This window comes from Plectropomus leopardus, chromosome 7, assembly GCF_008729295.1.
Source record: "Plectropomus leopardus isolate mb chromosome 7, YSFRI_Pleo_2.0, whole genome shotgun sequence".
NCBI classification, from domain to species: Eukaryota; Metazoa; Chordata; class Actinopteri; order Perciformes; family Serranidae; genus Plectropomus; species Plectropomus leopardus.
This window is the reverse complement of record NC_056469.1, coordinates 7741865-7754936: the sequence shown is the minus strand read 5'-3', so window position 1 is coordinate 7754936 and position 13072 is coordinate 7741865. Positions and strand designations below refer to the sequence as shown.

The following is a 13072-nucleotide window of genomic DNA, read 5'->3' as shown; positions in this document are numbered from 1 at the left end:
AGAGGCTGACTTCTGTCCTCAGTCTTGACTAAATCGCCAACTCAGCCACCATTTCAGCTTTGCTGCCAAGTCTTATTATCTAAAAATAACCTCAGAGTAAAAACTAAATTAGGATTTCGAAAGGGAATCCTTCTGTCCATATTATATCTGTAATTTCCGGGCTTGTGTTTCACTTTTTTCACCAGTTCTGAGTTCCTACTGCTGTTTATCACTGACCTGTTATGTTTTCTGTGTTCCAGGAGCATCACCTAAAATCATAAAGCTGCAAGAGGACCCATCAGATTATACTGACCAGCCCAAAGGCAAGAGCCCAGCCATCAACAGCACCTTGGTGCCTGTTAAAGGCATCAATAACCTCGGTAACACCTGCTTCTTCAACGCTGTCATGCAGGTTGGTATAATATGAGTCGGCTCAAACGTAAATATCTTCTGTGCATGTGTCTCTATTGTGCTAGAGCTTTATGAAATATTCTTTAGGAATAACAGAAAATAGGTGTGATTAAAGCTTTCATTATCAGTCAGAAGCATTAATTGTTATAAGGTGGATTTCTTGCTACACATAACCTGCTTTCAAGTCATTGCTTCATTCAAGAGACCTCAGTCGCAGGAATTTCTATTTCAGCATGACAATATGAATATTTATGCCTCCACAATGTGAAAACACTCAAGTGCTGTTTCTGAGGAGTCTGGCCTATAGTAAACCATATTGCGGTCTCACAATGACTGTGAGTGTAAACAGGCCTGGCCTTGAGGTCATTTTGAAGTATATTCAAAGCAGCAGTAAATGCAGCGCCGGCTTGGACATGCTCACCTTCCCATACACAAGTGGCACTCAGTTGGTGCAGAGCATGTTCACCATACAACGCAGCTATAGAGCTTCGCCAGTCTCTCTCTGGTCGTGTCATGGTGACTGGAAACCAACATGCTTCTTCAACAATGAGGCTGTTTTTTTCCGCCATTTTGTTAATCACCCTCAGGGCCTTCCTTGTTGATTGAAATTTGAGTGAACGCGCTTTATATGCTTTTCCCCTCCCTCTCCCTGTCTGTTTGTATTGTCTCCTTGAAAATTGCAATCTTTTTTGGTGAAAACACATAATTGTCAGAGGACGAGCTGTGTCTGCTTTCACAATGCCAGCCCCATTGTGTGTTTTCCATAGCAACTGTCTTCATTGCCAGGATGTGACAAAACAAATATTTCTTGAAAGGGAAGGAAAAGATGTTTCTCTAACATGAAGGGACAATGGCTGCTTCAGGCTATCTCTTCACCAAGGATCTCCTCTACATTTCAAACTCACAGATCATAGATAGATTTGAAAGCCTTTTTTAGAATAATGAACTTGCCACAAGTTTCCTAAATGCTGCCACAATGGAGATAACATTTCACAAGGGTATTTTAATTGACCACAGCGGACTGCCACAAGCTGCAAGTGTAAATACATTTTTGAAGGATTATAACTTTTTTGTTGTTGTCTTTTGTTGTCCACATAATAGTTGCCAGTTTTTTTTCTTTTGATGAACAGTAAAATCAAACCACTTTGATGATTGACTGATTTAACCCATTCAGAACCCAACTATGTTCTACACACAAAAAAAGTATTATAATGGCAGATTTATTCTCTGAATGTATTCATAAATCATTAGCCAAAAAAAGTATACTTTATTATGTGGTTTGTTTTTTTTCTGTCCATTCCAGTGGATGAAGAATCGTCATGCAGAAATTGCCTAATAGTAAAAATGACAATAAATGGTCTTAAGAGAAATTTTTTGGACAAAAAATGTTTTTCATGAATAATTAACTCATATCAGTGAATAGGTGATGCTTTTTAAGCACACACACACACACACATATATATATATCATAGTGGCTCAAAATATCATTGATTTCGGAAGTATCTCCTGAAAATAGTACGTGAAAAACTTCCAGACATTACTATTCTGTGAACACTGTATCATTTGAATATCAAATTTGAAAAGTATTATCCTATATAAACTGTAATTCCCTATTCATTTTCTGATGACGTTCAGATCCATCGTCCATTCCAATTGATGGATATTTTTTGAAAATATCCTCAATAAAAACTTGTAATATAACATCTAATTTGACATTTTTGTTTAAAAGCTGTTTAAACACAAATTATGTATTTTAACTACATGATTTGTAGACTGAATAGACTAAAACGTGCCTTGCGCAGGGGGTGTGGTCCTACTGCAGTCCACTTTAGACAATGTGGAACACTGCGATTGGCTTACAGATAGCACATCCAATAAGTCTGCATTTGGGCGTAGTTGATTGACAGTTATCATAGATCTAGACATTCTAGAAAAGTTATATCCACTGGAATAGGTAGCAGATCTGAACAGGTATTCAGCTGCTGAACATTTGTTGATGCCATACCTTAATAATACCCTTTACCCAATGACCTTCAATGCATGTATGGACTGAAATTGTTAATGAAATGGTAGTAAAACAGTCTTAATAATGTTGCTCCTCCCACAGAACCTGTCTCAGACACACATGCTCATCGACCTCATCCAGGAAGTGAAAGACAAAGGGCACAAACTGAGGATCAGCCCCAGCGTCGAAACCAATGTGGTACAGTTTGCTTTCCATCTCTTCTACTTTTCCAAAACCATAGTTTTCTTAAGACTGAACAACAGATTGAGAAATTGAAAATTATTTTGCTTTTAAAATGATTATCCTAATGCTTTATCACTTACAGTTAATAGATCAGTGGCTATTGACTCAGAAAATTAGCAGTTATTGAACTGTAAATTGAAAAAATATAATATCTATCTATAATCTATAATATCTAAAGGTTATTCTGGTTTTTTTTGGCAGCTTTCAGTCTTATTTTACTTTCACAAGATGTTTTAGGAAGTCATGAAACTTCTCTATGAACATTTGTAAAAAAAAAAAAAAAAAAATTAAGAATTAATTCTGTTCTTATTGAACATCTGACCCTATTTTAAAAAATATTTAGTATAATTTATACAAGTAAATAAACTATCAAATCTCAGTTGTCTAAAACTGTTACTGTATAAATTGTATAGGCACTTTATCAGAGATTGATAGTAATGATTCTTAAGTCGCCATTGGCAATCATTTTGAGTTATTGGCAACCAATTTTCAGCCTTTGGTTGCCATCAGTGGCAAAATCATGTAACATAAAGAGTAGGGACATCAAACAGTAAAACTTTTCCCCCAAAATAAATACAGAAAATAATACATACACTCTTAACATTTGTTGCATATTTGTTGTGATATTTACACTTTGCTGTTAAAGTAAGAACCAGACAGTGCTGCACGTGACAAGGCTGCACGTGTTTGTGCGTTTACATGCTTGCACACAGACATCTGTTTTAGTGTTGATGGTGAAGCAAATTACCTGTTCCACTGTGCATTTAAAATTTCATCTAACATGTCATTACAGGCAGTCTTTTATGTCACATTTTTATTATAAAGCTAGTGATACATTACCAACATGTGTAAAGTGCTTCATTCAGTATGAATGAACAATGTGAATGGAATCATTTAGTTGTGTAAAATGTAGCCAAACACCACAGGCGTGTAGTATGGCCAGACTTTAAAATATTTTGGAGGAATCTTTGCACGCTGAACTGCCAGCTTCGTCAAACACAACCGTGCTTGACTTCACCACACCACACACTGTATTGGTTATAGTTGCTGCAGTCGTGGGCAAAGCACACACATGCATTAAATCAAAGAAGGTTTGCAGTGATTGCCTGCCAGCAAAACCATAGGAATAGTCTTTTTCTTGATCTGGCTACGAAAAGATATCAAATGCAGGTAGAGTTTGACTGAGAAGTTTTGATGCTACTTGATGCTGGGTTAAACAGGGCGATACCGTAAAGGCATCAAGTACGGATACCCGGCCCTACGTAGAACTGCATTCTATCTTAATTTCTAAAAATATAACATGACTAAAAATGGCAACCATATTTCAGCTTCGGCAACCAAAAACTGACTGCAACCACTTACGTAGTTAGTGTTGAGTCTTATCTGTCTTTGATGTCTTCATTTTCCAGAGTCCATTGACAGTAACGCTGCCTGGTCCAGAGCCCCTGACTGCGGCCATGTTTCTCTTCCTCCAGAGCATGAAAGAACCAGGGAAAGGGCCGGTCAATCCCAAAATCCTGTTCAACCAGCTCTGCCAAAAGTAAGGCACCATTCCTCATATCAGTTGTCATAAAATCATCTTGATGAATCATTGTTAATGATGACACTGGCATCAGATTCTGTATGCAAATATTTGATCTCAGGGTCAGTAAAGCCAGCAGACTGTGCCATAATTGTTAGTATTGCAGTTCTCCATCATCACAGCAGCAGTTGACAACACAGGAGCCACAGCTTTCACCTGCTTTCATCCTTTCACTGCGGTGGTGACCACTTCAACCAGCCAGACCCAGGTAGCACCTGGTCCCAGCTGAATGCCTTTCACACACTCTAAGCTCAACGTACACCAAACACACTGCAGGCACTGTACCTTAGTAAATGTGTAGCAGCAGCTAACTATTTGTCGCTCTTTCTACTTGCCACACTGCTGTGCCACCTGTGTCATATTTGATCCAGAGCAAAACCTAACAGGCTGTGTGAGAGGCGGAAACAGACGCACATTTGTGAACTGAACAGTTGTTTCGTTCTCTTTTATGAACAGTGTGAATGTTTGGTTGGCTGGGTTCTTGTTTGAGCATGGTACACTGCTGGTTGGGTCCACCTTGTGTGTGTGTGTGTATGTGAGTGGGAGTGGGGGGGTCTTGCACTGTTTAGTAGTGCAGGTGGGTGACCAGGGCATTTGACATTGGATGACTGGGTACATCTCTGGTGTGGCTTTGACAGTTATTCTGGTACCTAGCTTTCAACAGAAAGGCCTTTGTGTGTTTGTGTGTGTGCGTGTGTGCGTGTGTGCGTGTGTGTGTGTGTGTGTGTGTGTGTGTGTGTGTGTGTGTGTGTGTGTGTGTGTGTGTGTTGGCTGCCTCCTCACCTGGTACTGCCTCAGCCTGCAGCACCCATGCAAGCAATTGTGCATTCAGACAGCAAGCATTGCACGCACCTTTATGCATTCATACGCATTTAATTTTAAATAGGGCTCATCGATTCCACTGACATGCGTATGAATAGAGAGATATGACTTTAAGCCTCAGCACCCATTATCCATATGGTACACTTGAACCACAGGTGAACTTTTATTAAGGCCAGGAAATGCAGATACATAGCCCTAATGTCCACTCATGTTGTTGACAATGATAAAAAGGTAGGGAGCAACAAAAAACATGAGAAAATTAGAGATTTCCTATCAAAAACAATTGTACAGCTCTCCTAAAAAAATCCTAAGCATTCTTTATATATTATATTAAAAACATAGTTACCTAGTATAGAGCTGAATTGATTAGTCGATTGACAAACAAATACAATCTGCAACAATTTTGATTAAAAAAAGAAATAATTACAGTGAAAGTAATACGAAATCTCACACACTGTTGAGCAATTAGACTCTGTTTGATTATTTTCATCTTGACATCTTCACAGGAGGTGCAAGCATCCAGGTATATATAAGGTTGATCGAGCTTTTTTGACAAGAATTCAAAAGTCATGGCTTTGTTATAAGAGAACTTGTTCATTTCTTGAAAAGAGCTCCAAGATTCCAGCAGGTAATACATATAACAAAACTGTTGCACATCAAAATTTCTGCTTTAGATAAAAAGCTTAAAGTATCAAGACATCAAGATTGACAGTGTGAGGTATTTCGTGGTTCTCCAACAGACTCTGGGGTTTGTAAGAACTGATATGAATTTCAGATAGGAAAATTCATAACAGGTCCCAGTTTATAAAAATGTGGGGATTTGCTATTTTATGTCTTTGAAAATTGAATATCTTTGGGACTGGAATTTTTGTCTGACAAAACAGGCAATCTTTAGACGTCACCTTGGGCTCCGGTAATATGTGGTGGGCTTTTTTTTTTTTTTTTTTTTTTTTTTTTTACAATTTGCTGCAATTTTTTAGACTAACATTCAGTTAGTTAATTGAAAAAGAAAAAAAGAAATCATCATATTAATCCATAATGAAAATGATGATGGGTTGCAGCACCATATTGCTATGATATTTATAAATATTTGTGTACTTGCTAACATAAATGCACACGCACAAAAAACCTAGATTGTTTTTTTTATCTTTACCCTACTGTGAAGCTTAACAGCGATGCAGAAGCACATAAAATGAAAAGATACCACAAAACTGTGACTGATTAATCTAATCTATCAACATTGTAGTCTTTCTCGTTTAACAATTTCTAGGAAATTCTGATTAATCTAATTACAGTCATCCCAATTTTAGCTTTTTTTTTCTGATTTATGGGGAATGACTAGAGGTTTATTACACTTTCAAGGCCTTCACTGATGCGCTACTCCATCTAACACCCACAAAGTGTACGTTTGCTTTCTTAACTTGCCAGATCCCTTACATGCTTCTCTTATAGACTCCTCCACACAGCAACACATCTGCATTCAGTCAGAAGCTTTGAGCTGAAAGGACAGGGTCAAGAACTGCTCCTATTTACTGGGACATTTTCCTCTATTTTAGTGACCTTTAGTGATGGCTACACTCTGTGAATATAGCTTATTATGCTCACTTGTCACTGCAAGCTCTTGTCAATCCAAGAGGGCTTAGTCTGCCTTTGGCCTGTGGGGGCTGAGAGCACTTTTCCGTTTCTCTTTCACTGTCTTTCTCAGTATGTTGGTGTTGACAGGCAGGTTAAAGGCAATGGAGGCCTATTTAGCCATTCATTTTTTGTTTTGTGTGGTAGTGTTTGTGTATTTCTGCGCATTTGTGTGCAGGTGCATTTGACCTCAACCAGCTGAGTACCCCACAGGCTGCCTCTTCCTCCTGCCAACGGAAGGGGGTCTGATCAGGGCTCGGAGCAGTGCCAAGCTCTGTGGGTTGGATGGTCAGCACCACACACTCTATCTGGTGCCAGAGTGGGTCCCAGCTTGTACCCATGCAGGCCTTGTTTTACCATACAGCTCATCAGTGGTAGGGAAAAATATAATTTGATTAAAGGACACAAATATTGTATTCTCCCTCTTGGGCAACTGGAGTCTGAGGTCAGGGACAGGGATTTAAAAACAGACTGTCTACTTCTACTACTTATTAAGAATGGGATGCACTCTCTGTGCATATCCAATGCATAAGCTGAACAAAAAAGGCCACACGGAGGCATTCATCTACACCTGCTTCTTTCAAGGACTGATTCAATTTTCAGGACGGCCAGTAGACACTTTCTTGTATTGCAAAAAAAGAAAAGTATGCTGGCTCTCTGCTTCATCCATGTGTTGTGTGTAAATGTCGACATACCCACATCTTTCAAATGTTAGTTCATAAGCCTTTATGAGAAGCCTTACATCTCTGAAAGAAACAGCCAGGCACAACAATAGATTCCATCTAGTTCTCTGGCATCCAGGACGCACACACACACATCGACATTGACACACTTGCAGTATACGCACAAAGAAGCCAGGCTGGCATACTGGTCTGCTCAAGAGGAAGACCTCTTTTAGGTTGAAGAAAAGAGGCAGATATTCATAGTTGGTTAAAAAAGTAATACAAACATTGGTTTTTCCAAACATGCTGAGCTGGGAAGATCAGTGCGCGGATTCTTACTAAACAATGTGATGATTAAAATCCATTCACTTTGGTCTACCAGTGAATGTCTAGAAACCTGACAATAAGGATGTTGGCAGCCCCTTTATATGCAAAACGGGAAAAATTAAACCATTGCAAATGAGCACAAGTTGATAAATTATTTTTTTTTCAAAGAAGCTGACCGTGAATCACATTCTCAGCCTGGTATTGATTTTTGTGTTTCAGTCTTGCAAACCTTACCTCGTAATTTGAAAGCAAAACAAAGGAAAGGTGGCACTAAATTGTCTTTTTTATCTGCAAGTTAGAGCAAAAGAGATAAATATCACAGAACAGTAAAATATGTCAGCAGAACCAAAAGGGTTACTAACATCACTCCCCTAAAAATAGGATAAAATAACATAAGATAATGGTATTATTATGTATGGCTAAATATCAGAGTTTTATAGATTATATGGTATGGTAATACAACAGGGTTTCCCATGCATTCATTAATGTGTGGCCACCTGCCACAACTAAAATATCTGCCGCCACGTATTAATTTTATATTTTTGTGGCTAATTCATTAGAAGCTCTTTTGGAATATGTACTGTTTGGTTACTCATTGCACCAGGTTTGTACTCTGAGCACAGGTGGAGCAGCAGAAAGTGTCATGCAGTAAAAGTGAAACTTACAGTTCAGTTGGTTGGGTCTAAAATTTTCCTTTCTCTAGCCTCTGCACAGCAGCAGCTCCTCTAATCCATCAATCTGATCATTTCTGACCAGATTGACAGATCAGTTATCCATGACACGACTCAAACTCCTCTGCTGAGGAAAAAAAGAACTCACAAGTTCCTCAAGTGCTGTTTTCGCTGAACTGCAGAAACATCTAATTTAGAAAGGAGACACAGAATGATTAAATGGGACGCAAGCAAGATTTAAAAAATGAGAGGGTCTTTTAAAAAAAGGTATTTAAATACCCTTCTGATAGACCAGAGGTTAACAGATACAGTATGGTTTATGATTTACAGAAGATATTGATTAAAAAAAGAGAGAAAAAGTAATTTGAATGTATTTATATACAACAAAGCTCTTTAATTCCTCATTGTGATTGGCTTACAGGAGTTTAAATATACCAATAACGCATGATATAAATATGATTTTTCTTACTTCTCTATCTGTCACCTAGCAACATACTCAGCCAGTAAATATGTAATGTAACCTTAAAACTGAATCACAAAAACGCTTGGTTGTGTAGGTGAGAGGTGGGAGTTTTATTGTCAGTAAAAATAAATGGCACAGTCAGTCAAAACAATGGAACAAATACAGTGGAGGGCACCAAGCAATGTTGAGATGTGCTGGCTGCCCAGGCATTTAGTCATATGTGTGTGTAGCTGTTGTTTTGTACAGCTCTCTATAGTTTTGCTATACATATTTTCCATGAACATATTGTGAATCACTGAGACATAGTTGAATTTTTTTAATGCCAGTGTGTGATTAAATTTTGGATGAGTTTAATATGTGAACTGTGTGCGGGTGCATTGTGTTGCTCATACAGTAGGTGTGTGTGTTTTGGGGGGGGGGGGTTGTGTGGCCTTGTGTCTGGTACTAACTCATCCGGCTATTAATTGTGTCAGCACCGCAGCTGTTTGCATTGGCCAGATTGAGAGCAGCGCTACAGGGCCCTTCTGCTTCTCTCCACTGGGATGAGCTTCCAGACCTCCTCATTCCCACTGATCCCAACCAACCTTTTCATTTTTTTACTCTATACTTCTCTGTGTCTGTCTCTCACCCCTTTTTTCCGTCTCACTCATTTCCTTCTCTGTTTTGCTTTATATTCCTCTTTCTGAGTTTTTCTCCTGGGAGACAGACAGAGACAGAGGAGCATTCCTTCACATGCTGTTCATTTTTAGGGTTAGCGAATAAATGATATATGTGCTTTCTACCGTCCGCACCCCTCCACCCACCCTTCCTCATGTGTCTGCACAAAAAAGGCATAAGAGACAGAGACCGTGTCTGTATGTAAGGGAGAGGGGGTGACTTTAGGCTCCTCCAGACCTCCTGGTTATGACTAGTGTTGAGGGCAGGTGGTTGGCCATCTCTCCAGCCACAGACATCCATTCTTGGTCCACTTGTCTCTTGGGGATGATTTATATTAGCTGAATTCTTTCAAAAATTAGCATCAAGAGTTTCAAGAAGTTTATTGTCATATGCACAGTAAAACACAGCGGTTTACATCATACAATGAAATTAATAAAATGCCAGTCTCCTTTCACAAAAAACAATAAGAAAATTAGAATAAGAAGTTAGATAATTTTAAAAAAACTGAATAAAAAAAGTAAAAACAAAAGAAATTCCAAATGGCATTATTGATTGACAACAAAAACAGCGGCCAAATTTATTTTTAAAAAAGGGTTATGAATGTTATTACTGTGTGTGTAAGTAATAAGTCCTTCCCAGAATGGTAGTTACCTCCTGCATCAAAGGATTGGTGGCCATAATTCCCTTTAAAACACCTTGTCAAACTACACAAAAGCAAATTTGTCCTTTCAAAGAGACAGGAGATTAGTAAATACTGCACCATAAAGACCAAAAGGCCACTGGTGTTATCCATTAAGTACCAGTAAAGGACCTCCACAGTAATATTAAAGTATCTAGCCCACCTCCACAGTCCCCCACCCTCCAAACATCCTTAACATTTAACTGATGGTTTCTCAAACCAGTGATGTGGCCTCTCAGTGTGTGTTGTGCCCGTCGGACCAACCTGTCCTGTGGTTGTGTGGCTGGCTCGGCCCAACAGGTTGCAGTGGCTCCAGCCTTGGCTGCCCATCTGCCCCTGGCATCTGTCCCCACATCTGCCTCACTGCGGACAGCCAGGGGACGGACCCAAGGAGAGCCTCCCCTCTAACAGCTCTGGCAAACGATCTCCAGGATGGATACTTACCAACAAAATGACAAGAACATGCTGAGTAATGTGTCCAGGCGATGAATCTATTACCAGCATGGTAGAGCTGTGGTTTGACTACACGCTATTATTATTTTATTTAGTACTGTTTATCTTTGTTCTGTGTGGAGCACTTGTCTTGTAAAGGACCTCTGTATTCCCCAGGAATAACCTCATGAAACATATAATGTGTAAACTGGAGGTTCACTTTAGTGACTTATCTACCTATTAAGTTATCTATTGAGTTATGATCTAAAGTCTGTGGAATTATTTTAAATCCTAGAAAAACATTAATCACACTGCACATGGATAGGATCTAATATACCACTCAAATAACTGATTTAAATGAGTCTATTTTGGAATAGGGAGTAAAGGTGCATTTAATTATATCATCTTATATTTGATGCCTTCATGCCTTTCAAGATGTAGAATGTTGAAAACTGTCAGACTTAACAGCATACTAGTGTTTTTTGTCAAGAAAGGCAGTGTGTGTCTGAGGGCACAGACAACAAAGAGGATGATGAGTAGTACACAGCAAAGCGCCAAGGTTGGAATCGAACCTGTGGCCACTGCGGCGAGGATGTAGCTTCTGTACATTTGGTGCCTGCTCAACCAACTGAGCTACTGGGCGCCTCATGTTAAACGAATTATTAAGTATTTCCTTTTCTGGTCTATAACAAAACACACCTCTATCTGTTAGATGTGATACAAAATTTCACAATCATAATATTGTACGTAACATTACATACCAAAACATAAAAACTAACTACTAATTTGGCAGGTTCAATGTAGAGCTGCAACAACTAATTGATGAAATCATTTAGAATTGTTCATAACATTTTTTTAAAAAATTAAAAGTTGCCGATGAATTTTAATTAGAGTAGATGAGGGTTTTTTTCCAAGGATGCAAAAGGCATGACCCTCCCTGCTCTGCTTTACTCTGCCTCTGATTGTCCCACCCTAAACCTAAACTATTCCACTCCTCTTGCCTAGATCCAAACAATCCAACTAAAAAGGCAACAAGTATTAGCCAATCAGAGGGAGAGTAGGGCGATCATTCCTTTTGCCAACATAGGAAAACAATTAAACATTCCATAGCCAGCACCTCTGATAAAGCCATTTTAAAGCTTGATAATGCTAATGAATAGCTTCATCAGGGTCCAGCTACATTAATCCAATATAAAATGGAAAGAAACCTATGAAAGGCCCTTCTATCCATCCAAAATCTGCCAGAGACGTTAGTGTTAATTAACATTATTTCATGCCATTAGTCAGTCTAAATTGAATCCTCTGTTTCTTCACAACAGAAACTTAAGCAATGCCTCATCAATATAAATTAGTTATACCTTCTTGTTATTCTCAGATTTTCAGTGCAAGGCTGCATGAGCTGTGTCCATTCACACACATTTGCACTAGTTGAAAGTAATTTTTGAACTATGAAATGGAATCAAAAACAAAAAAATTAGGATTCAGATATTTTTTAAGAAAGAGATTTGAATTGCTTCCATCTAATAATGTTTTCAGTGTTAAAAATGTGTGTTTTCAAAGTTTTGAATATTTAAGATGATTGACTTACATTCCATTGGAGGCCATGCAATTGAACCTTGAGTTTTCAGATTGTTTACCCTGTTAATATGCTTAGAAATCCCACAATGCAAAGCTGAAAGAGCAGGTTTAGATCTGTGAAAAGAGAAAAAGATGAATATGGATCGCTCATAGGAGGACTATGGACTGTGTTGAATGTCTACAAAGCCAGTTTCCAAATTCTGAAGACACAAATGTGTAACACTGAAAACATTACACTATGAACATTACAAGAGTGAAGCAAATTTTCCACCTTTCAAATCTTAGTTGAAATGTTTTGATGTGTGAAGGTAATTTAACCTTATAATGGCAGGCAGGATTTTACAGATACAAAAGTGAAAAGGCCTTGGAAAGGGGTAATGGTAGTTTTCTCCTTTTTTATATTTCTCTATAGATTTTAAATGCCTGGTGTGTGTTCATTTTCTTCCTCTTGACTTATTTGGGTTTAATCACATATTTTGTACAACTTTGTATAACTTTGAAAAACAATTGTGGGTTATAATGTCTGGGTGTTCTTGCTAATGGATGTCTCAACAATATTCTGCTTCCTTTCACCATCTTTTTCTGTTTCTCTATTATTGTTGACTGATATTTTTTTTTCAGGGCTCCGCGCTTCAAAGGTTACCAACAACAAGACAGCCAGGAGCTCCTGCACTACCTACTGGACTCCATACGAGTAGAGGAAACTAAAGTGAGCTTACATATATACACATACACTTGTACTGGCTGTAAAAGGCTTCAATCCATTCATTTTTTTTCAAGTCTAGAATATATCTGTTGGGTATCTTTTGTCATGTTTTTTCAAAGTTTGCTGAAGTTTTACTTTTTGTTATGGAGAGGTCCATCAAATCTGTGCTAAGCACGTTTTGTACTTCTGGTTTTTGAGGTTTCTTTAGTGCATTTTGAACATT

General features: G+C 38.4%; 1 protein-coding gene across 1 annotated transcript in view; it reads left to right on the top strand.

Moving 5' to 3' along the window:
* usp45 (ubiquitin specific peptidase 45) overlaps positions 1 to 13072 on the top strand; it is a 45110-nt gene that overhangs the window by 16359 nt on the left and 15679 nt on the right. Inside the window, exons 6-9 of the mRNA XM_042489707.1 lie at positions 240 to 391; positions 2498 to 2593; positions 4048 to 4178; positions 12765 to 12852. Coding sequence (XP_042345641.1) covers positions 240 to 391; positions 2498 to 2593; positions 4048 to 4178; positions 12765 to 12852 — 467 coding nt within the window. The remainder of the gene's footprint in view (positions 1 to 239; positions 392 to 2497; positions 2594 to 4047; positions 4179 to 12764; positions 12853 to 13072) is intronic.